Genomic DNA, 9,090 nt, shown 5'->3' on the forward strand with positions numbered 1-9,090 from the left:
ATTGATATAGGGGGCGACGCGTGTGTGTGCCTGACGAGGACTGCTTTCCGGGACGTCTACCGGACAGCGTCTTGCAGAAAGGACGTCGATGGGGTTGAGAGCCTCCCCAGTAGACCGGCTTACGCACAATGGCGTCTGCCCAGACGAATTGCAGGGCCAAACGTAACAAGACGAAAAGTGGTCTCCGCTCGATCGCTGGTGAACCGGTCACACCATTACCATTGGTTTTGAATACATCTAATCCCCAGCCTCGTCGATACGGCGTCTCTTCTTTTCCGTAACAATATTATATATCTATAGCTACCTGGACATATAAGTATTACTGGAAATCAATTAGCCGAGGATGCAGTCCGCTCAGTCCATGAAGGAACAAGTGTAGTCCCGATTCTTCTATCAAGGACTGATACAGCAAGACAACTTCACTTGCTGGCTCGAGATCTTACACACACGTTCTGGTCGTCTACCAGCTTCCAAAGGTGTCACTTATATGAACCGGATCCTTTGCTTAAGACACAGCTACCATCACAACTTTCCCGCTCCGATGTGACACTGTTATGCCGCCGTTGATTGGTTGTTGCGTTCACAAAGGTGTACTTCTTTCGCATCGGTATGGCAGCCATCTCTACATGCGACTCCTGCGGAAATGAAGAGACCATCGACCACGTCTTGTGCAGCTTCGCTTGCTGTGACTCGCAGTGATGCCAGCTCCGGATGGTTTAGAACCAACTGGACTCTAGACCATTCTGTGTGCAGAAGATTCTGGGACCTCGGGCGTCTGCCTCAATTGCGCAGAAAGCGACTAAAGCACTCCTACATTACTTGAAGACAACAAACCTGAGTGACCACCTGTAGACTGTGTATGCTCCCTCGAGTGTGCTCGAGATTGTGTGCACCTTTCTTATCTCTCTGAAACCCCTTTCTCCCCTTCATCCTTTCCCCAGTGCAGGGTAGCAAACTGGATGTGCGTCTGGTTAAACTCCCTGCCTTTCTTTGCATCTTTATATATTTCTCTGTGCGCATAATTCATTCGATAGTTTTTTTAAACGTTCTATATTTTGTTATGAGCTCATACTTGAACTCATGAAGAAGTCCTAAATATTATTTCGACATAGTGGCAATACAGTAGCGCTAATTCAGTACGATAGTACACGGTACACTAACACAATACACTGATACAGCAGTAGTCACAGTGGTGGCAGTGGCGAAACATGAAGAAAACAACCATATAAGTTAAAAGAGTATGGTTCCAACCTTTAACACGGAGAGGATGCGATCAGGTATTGGCTGTAACGCCACCGCCACCACCGATTGCCGCCCGAGTGAAGTGCGCCGTGTTACGAGCACCGGTGAAGTTTACCGGTAAAGCAGAAAAAAATGGTGTTGAAAGAAGTATGCCTTGGAAAGTGGACATATATAGTTAGAACTCTATTTAACAAAACCCAATTTAACGGAAGTCACTGTTTAATGAAGATACCTCGATTTCCCCTCAGACGCCTATATGGTCAAATGCTTTGACAAACCGAAGTGACACAATGTTGTGATCTGCACTAACATTTTTTTTCGAAACAATAGTATGAAAAATTGATCAGGCCTGGTCTGTTTTGTAGGGAACGCACTAAATGTTATTGATTGTGAGCCAACGGCAACATTGTAGAGCACTTTCATTTAATTTAAGCTGCACGGCACATTATTTTGGGTGTCGTTTCTATGATGGCGCAAGCAGTAAAAATGTTTCATATCGCTTTGACTCAGATGTCGCGCGCCACCACTTATTGTTCCCGTTGCCCACGATTGTGCAGATATTCTTTCGTGCCTTATCTCTTGTTTTCCGAATATTTATTCGAGTGCACAATGTGCGCTTGAATAAATGGAGTTTCTGGAGGTTTCCGCATATAAAGAAACAAATGCAGTAAAGGGTACCATGGTAGGCCTCCGCGTACCGCTACACCGTATAATTAAATGCGCCGAATAAAAAGATCGCGAAAAGCCTCGTTTGAATTGACGACGTTCTCTAACTCGATAGCTCGCCGGTCCCACTCAATTTAATTAAACCGAGTTTTAGCTGTTTTAGCTGGGCGCTCCATACGTAACTTCATCGGGGCTATTATAGAGCTAAATATGCTTCACAGGTGCATCAAAGATAGCCGGCATAATGTGACCACATTGCTTTTGGCAATCTTTATTCAAGTCGCCGAGTGTGTAGCGCAGTTGAAGTATTGTTCAAAGGGTGCTAGGCGCCGCGTTAGCTTAGAGGTTGAGGTTTCGGGAAGCTCTGAATGATGCGTTGAACTGCCAGGCGCAGCCACGCCATTTTGATAGGGTTAAAAAACCTGAAAATACGATTTGCTTCGACATCGGAGCAGGTTGAAAACATTGGGCAGTTGAATGATTCGCATTCACCTACCACGATTCCCCTTACGTATCTGTCATCGTAGTGCGTGAACCTTATGGCGAATTCCATTGAGAGAACAGGAGTAAGGGTGCCGAGCAGAGAGGAGTAGGGGGCAGAGCACTGAGAGCCGCGTCACTCGACCTGCCACTGGAATGCGGCACACCTCCGCAGAGCAGGTGTGAGGGAATAAAAAGGCGAGTGAGGAGAAAGGTTGTGCATCCCAGCGTCCTCTGCTGCAAAACACGTGCGGTCTGATCCGGACGGGCAAGGAAAGCACGTGTGGCAGTGGTTGGTACAGCGCACTCGCTTGCGCGCTATCCTGCAAAGCTGCTGCTTCGTATACTACTACATGATGGACTCGGAAGCTCAGCGCATCCTACTGTCTTTAATTCAACACCAGGCACCATCTAGTACGGAAGGTAAAGTGAATTTGATTGCTTTTTATTTGTTTCAGCGCACTTGTCGCGCATGCAGCATGCAATGCATTCTTGCGCGCGTGGACCTAAGCCCACTATTCTTTATCATATCAGAAAAACACCGTGGATATGACAGCTTTATCAGACTGTTCATGCAGTTACCAGCTGCTGCTGTCATCAGCAGTTAACAAAACGTAAACAATTCTAGAAGTACTGCAGTACACTATCCTGTTGCCAAGTTTCCTTGCATGAGTAATTAATCCTTAATTCAAAACAAACTTACATTGCAGACCCCTCCATCAGCAACAGAATGATTCGCAGCGTTTTAAGAAAAGTAACTGCGAAGTGGCGTGTAGCAAGTGTCACGTGGGTGCAGCTAAGTATTGCACGCAGTAACAATTTATTTTTATTTCTGATTTTTAAGTGGCTAATGTCTCCAGACGGCAGATCAGCATCCCACGTGATACGGTGAAGCCATACATCTCCTCGGAAGCACGATTTCTTATCGCAGGGTCGAGATGCTACGTATGATAAGCGATATTTTTTTTTAATTATCAGTGATTTGTGCAGTGTTTCATGCAGCCCTGTAACATGATGAATTGACTTTTTTAGAATTTGTTTTTTTGCTTGCTCTAATCCGCTTACCTTCGAGTGTAAGGCATCCGAGTTTGCATAATGTAGCTGACTACTTGAGAAACCATTTTCATTATATAACTGATTTGATTACATTTCCATCATTGTGTGAAAACAGATGCAGTTCTGCGTACAAATATGGCTGGCGATGTGCCAAGGCGAGGGAGCGAAGAAATGCGCATGGAGCTCAGATTGCCATGCGTTGAAACAGGAGGTGGTAAGTATTAGTATTAACATTATTGCGAGGCACTACATTTACTGCTCATTTATATTTTTTAGATGGCACAGATACTCTGCACCTGCCAGCTCCCACTGCATCAAGATCAGCTGACGGGGAGACTGGTGCTCAAAGCAAGCCATCAGGCTCCAGGAGAGGAGGTGGAGGCAAGTATATTAACACTGAGTGTCTACAATTGCCTCAGCAAGTGTTCTTGGGTAAATCTAACAAGCATGCATCAGAGCGTGTAAAAGTGTACTTGTAGGAGTGATCCTTAAATGACAAAAAAAAAAAGAGAGCATGGAAAGCAGACCACTACAATTACTGGAAGACTGGCACAATTTGCATATTGCATTTACATGCACAATACCAGAACTTATCACTTATGTATGTTTGCTAGTCTGCGCAAATGCTTGTTTTGTTGATTAATGCTTGCTGATTGATAATTAAGCTCAAGTGACCGTGCTGTGTGTTAAATTATTCAATTATAAGTAATGCCTGCACAATGACCGACAGTTTCCCAATAAACCATTTATGTGTTGGTTCTTTCTTATTCTAGCTGCTGAATGGACAGAGGGGCAAACAAGGCTGCTCCTAGAGTACTACCTCAAATATTTCCCTCAGATTGGCCCATTTAAAAAATTCAAAAACAGGAAGCAAGCCTTTAAACAAATATCGATGGACATCGAGGCTGTGCTTGGCATAGCCAAAACCCCAGAACAGTGTGAAAATAGGTACAAAACAGTAATTAGGCGTCGGAAGGCGTCTTCCGACCATAACAAAAGGTCTGGTGCTTCACCCACCCCTGTGCCTTTTGACGACGAGGTGAAAAAAATTGAAAGCATTGATGACAGCATTGAACCGGAGGTAGAGCGAGACGCCTCAGGGGCTACATTCAAAGCCTCGCCCGAATCTCCGGCCGTGTTGTCACCTGCCAACACCACTGAGGAAAATAAGACGCAGTCCTCAAATCCCGACACGAAGCCACGGGTAGGAACTGCACGCCTGGCACACATGCAGTTGTTTTTTACTGAAATGAGGGCACTGCAAGAAGAAAAGGAGGCTCAAAAGGCGGCCAGACGTCAAGAAAAAGAAAATCGAAGAGCTGAAAGGCAGGCCGAGCGACAGGTGCTTCGTGAAGAGCGGCGCAAAATGCATGAAGAAAAAATGGAGATTCTCCGTCAGGCCTTTGGACTTCCAAAATAAAGTGGTAGTTTTAAATAAATAAACGTACTACCCAAAGCGATTACTTAGTTTCAATGTCTTTTATTTTCTAGTTTGGCACAATACACTACCTTGAGAAAATGCAAATGGGCCAACAGGTGTGTGGTAAGGACAATTTTTCCCAACCTTGAAGGTGTTTTAACGAGTTCAGCTTTTCAGGTGGGCCTTTGGTAAGCATATATTTGCTCACAACTGCATAACACGTAAAGGAATTCCTTGTTTCATGGCTGCTGGTTCTGCAACCCCATTTTTATCATCAAGTGATCTCTCTTGATGCTAGCCAAGCCACGTAATAGGCTATCCTGTTGGGCTACACTACTGCTGCTTACTTGAACTGCAGAAGAGCTTGAGTCTACATTTGTTGTTTGTGAGGTAAGTGACAGGTCTCGTGACAGGTTCTCTGGCAAATCTCCACAATCAATGCAGAGGTTGTGAAGCACACAGCATGAAATGATAAACTTGGACATGTTATCCACTGTCCACATATCCAACCTGTGCAGTTGTCTGAAACGATTTTTTAAATCGCCAAAAGTATTTTCAATAAGCACCCTTGTCCCGGAGAGTCTTGCATTGAAGGTTTTTTTGATGCTGTCAAGATTCCCATAGTCTCGAATTGGTGTCATCAGGTACTCCCGGAAAGGATATGCAGCATCCCCCACTATATGGTACTTGCTAGAGCACAGTTGTGGCAAAACACTTGAAATCCTGGACCGACGGAAAATGCGTGCGTCATGAATTTTGCTTGGGTAGCCAGTGCTGGCATCAAGAAACCTCTTCTTGTTGTCACAAACACCTTGAAGTGTCAAGGATAGGTAATGGTGCCGGTTTATATAAACAGATCGCACTTTCCTGGCTGGGCACCTGATAGGCATGTAGCTTCCGTCAACACACCCAATTGTGTCTGGGAATCCCGACAGCTGCAAGAGAAAAAAATGTGCACACACATAGTCAAATAAGCATGGCACTAAGGGTAATGAAAGGTGCCAATAACATGCGGAAAAGTTTAAAACAAACTGGAGACTTGAAGCTCATAACGGCGAGTGCAATACACTACCGGTACACATGATTGAAATTAACTGGCTATTTAATTGTGAAGCATCTGGGAAAAATAATTGTAATAACTTATTTAAAAGGTGCATTCTGGCACTAACTAATTCATAATTGTAATAGTAGAGCGGTAAAGAACACATGGGACCGCACGAAGGGGAATTAATGACACATACAGAGTACATACAGAGTGCACAAGTAACTGAACTCTAGGTTTATTCACTGTACATGCAGGACAAGTACTAGATGTACATCACTAAGCAGAAGATGGGAAAATAGAAGAGATATGAAACAGCATCACATGGTCAAAACTACTCAAGAAAAATGTCCGATTGCTGACAGCATTTGTAATACACATGAAGGAGGCTTGACTGTGTGGTGCTCTTTCATATCTCTTGCATTTTTACATTTTCTGTTCATTTGCAGTTCTGATCCTGCATATCAGTTGCTTTCAGTCCTTATTGTGGTTTGAGTAGGTGTAATTCCTCTTAGTCTGGTCCCTTGAGTTGTGTAGAGCTGTATGACATTGGTGTGAAAAAAACTGTAGTTTATACCTTAAATAGCATGTTTACAAAAGCATAGTTACCTTCTCAAAATCCACAGCAAGCTTCTGCAGGTCACTGGGGAACTTGATTACATTCGGTGCTATGTCGAGCAGGAATGCAGTTACTCGGCCCATCATTCTGTGGTGAGTGCTTTCTGCGACTTCAAAGCGGCCAGCGACATCTCTAATGCATGCTTTGTTGGCTGCATACCTGAAAAGGAGAGGATACTCTAATTAAATAATGGAATTAAGCTTGCTGTTGCTGTCAATGACTGAATAATGGTGTTAACAATGCTGTCGCTGTCAATGAAGCAAATTAGCAAGACAACTGAAGTCAGAAAACACGATTCCACCTTTTTGGGTGACACCTTAGAAACTCAAAATATTTGATTAGTAGAAGCACTATCTAAATAACAAATTCTAATTTTAATTCGCGCATTACATTTATAAGTGTGGAGATGAAGCTCACTGTGAACCTGCTGACACAGCCGATTTGAAATGCTTCGTGAGCAAAAGTTTTCATGGTTGTTTGTAATGATGCATCATGAATTATGCTTTGCCACTGATTCTAGTAACGAGAATTTTGTGAAGCTCAGTGTGTAGGTGTACAAACTACGAAAGCATTTCACAAAATACTATAACTCTATTACGTTCGACACTCGCTAGTAGCATTTAACAAGTTTAAAGCAAGGTGGTCCAATGACATGCTGCGAATTAGGTACATTTATTTGCAATATTTCATATGCCTCTAACCCACTATAAAACGGATTATGCAGTGACCTGATGACAGCGGCATTCCTAAACGTACGGACACTCACCAAAGAAAGGAGAGAATGTGTTCTTCAGCCGACTTGGCAGGCAGGCCACCATGATCACTGTTCTGAGGGCAGTGCGGTGACTTGGCGAATTCTGCTGCCAAGAAGTCCACGACCGGCCGCGTGACGCGGAAATTTCTTTTGAACTGGAAGAAAACAGGCCTTTAAGCAACCTAATTAAAACAGAAGCCGAATGACTCACCTCCTCGTCGGAGTAGCTAGCCACCGTCTTTGTAACATATGCTTCCACTTTCGGCCTTCGCTCTGGCAGAGAAAAGAGCTGCTGAAACGCTGCTGCATACACTTCGTCGTCATCGTCGCTGCTGCTTGAACTCGACTCGGACGTAGAGCTCCAGCAGCTATCGCTGCTGACATCGTCTAGCTCGTCAAATACTTCGGCAAGACGACGACGTTTTGCTGCCTCCGCCATCCGTGAATCTGAAGGCAGGCAAGGTGGACGTTCACTGCCAGAATCTGCCGCTACGACGTTAAAATCGTTCGAGCCCGAGCACCACGCACGCTTCGCTGCCGCCATAACCGCCCGACACGACGCCGCAAAATGTAAACAAGTGAGGAGGATTGCTGAGAGGGTATGTCCGGACATGACGTTCCAAACACGTGGTTTCCTGCGTTTTCCACTCACTCCGCTTTTTAAGAGGGAGCAGACAGAACTGCTCCTGGCTGCTCTCGGCGCAGCAAAAGCGCTCTCGCTCTACCAATGGATGACAGTGCTCCTACTCCTGTTCGACCACTGAAACACGCCGCCTCGGAAGAGAGCACTTTGAGCGTGCTTTTGAGTGCACCTGCTCTCCCAATGGAATTCGCCATTAGTGTTTCTTTTTGAGTTTCTGAGGAAAGAAGGTGAGAAGGCAAACATTGGTTTGTGGGCATCGTTTAAGTAAAAGTTGGTTTTCCAAGAAAAGCTGCTATAGGTCAGACGTTATGGTGGGGTTTTTAATGTACATGTTGCTGCAGCCTTGTATGAGCGGTGTCGGAACGAATTTCCTGGTGGCTTGATTAGATTAGAGCGCGCGTGACCAATGTGCTTCTCTATGTCCTTTGACGGTATACGCAAGAACTTTAGGTAGTTGAGATACACTAGGAACATTTATAGTCAACTCTCCTTTCGTTAGCAGGTGTTTTCACGCAATTTCGAAACCGGAACTTGACTTCATTCGATGTGATGTAAAATGCCGATAACGGCAAAAAAAAAAAAAAAAAAAACTGCCGCAGATCATTATTTAATGCGAAGCATTTTATTGTGTACTGCAAGCACTTTTGGTATCTATCTATCTATCTATCTATCTATCTATCTATCTATCTATCTATCTATCTATCTATCTATCTATCTATCTGTCTGTCTGTCTGTCTGTCTGCCTGCCTGCCTGCCTGCCTGCCTGTCTGTCTATCTATCTATCTATCTATCTATCTATCTATCTATCTATCTATCTATCTATCTATCTATCTATCTATCTATCTATCTATCTATCTATCTATCTATCTGTCTGTCTGTCTGTCTGTCTGTCTGTCTGTCTGTCTGTCTGTCTGTCTGTCTGTCTGTCTGTCTGTCTATCTATCTATCTATCTATCTATCTATCTATCTATCTATCTATCTATCTATCTATCTATCTATCTGCTGAAGTCTGCGTGCTCTCTTGATCACCCTCTTAACTTGGCGCGAACCAAAATTAGAATGGGAGGGCAATAAGTTCGAGCAATATGACGCGCGCTCGTCAAAACAAGAGTAATGTCCCAATCCCATCGCGTGCGTCGTCAAAAACTTCCCGCGAGACAGTGGCACC

General features: G+C 44.3%; 2 protein-coding genes across 2 annotated transcripts; one reads left to right on the forward strand and one right to left on the reverse strand.

The window, feature by feature from the left end:
• The first annotated feature begins 2,597 nt into the window (after positions 1-2,597).
• On the forward strand, positions 2,598-4,904 carry LOC142797030 (uncharacterized). The gene is made up of 4 exons (XM_075887321.1): positions 2,598-2,811; positions 3,560-3,658; positions 3,721-3,825; positions 4,218-4,904. The coding sequence occupies exons 1-4, from the start codon at positions 2,742-2,744 to the stop codon at positions 4,862-4,864; spliced, it is 921 nt and encodes a 306-aa protein (XP_075743436.1). The 5' UTR covers positions 2,598-2,741; the 3' UTR covers positions 4,865-4,904.
• A 4-nt stretch (positions 4,905-4,908) lies between these two features.
• Positions 4,909-8,116, reverse strand: LOC119163620 (putative nuclease HARBI1). Its single transcript, XM_075887320.1, has 4 exons — positions 7,491-8,116; positions 7,292-7,434; positions 6,516-6,684; positions 4,909-5,799 (listed from the first exon to the last, which is right to left on the reverse strand). Exons 1-4 carry the CDS (start codon positions 7,890-7,892, stop codon positions 5,104-5,106), a joined length of 1,410 nt encoding a protein of 469 aa, XP_075743435.1. The 5' UTR covers positions 7,893-8,116; the 3' UTR covers positions 4,909-5,103.
• Between the last annotated feature and the right edge of the window lie 974 nt (positions 8,117-9,090).

Source organism: Rhipicephalus microplus, chromosome 1 (genome assembly GCF_043290135.1).
Source record: "Rhipicephalus microplus isolate Deutch F79 chromosome 1, USDA_Rmic, whole genome shotgun sequence".
Lineage (NCBI taxonomy): Eukaryota > Metazoa > Arthropoda > Arachnida > Ixodida > Ixodidae > Rhipicephalus > Rhipicephalus microplus.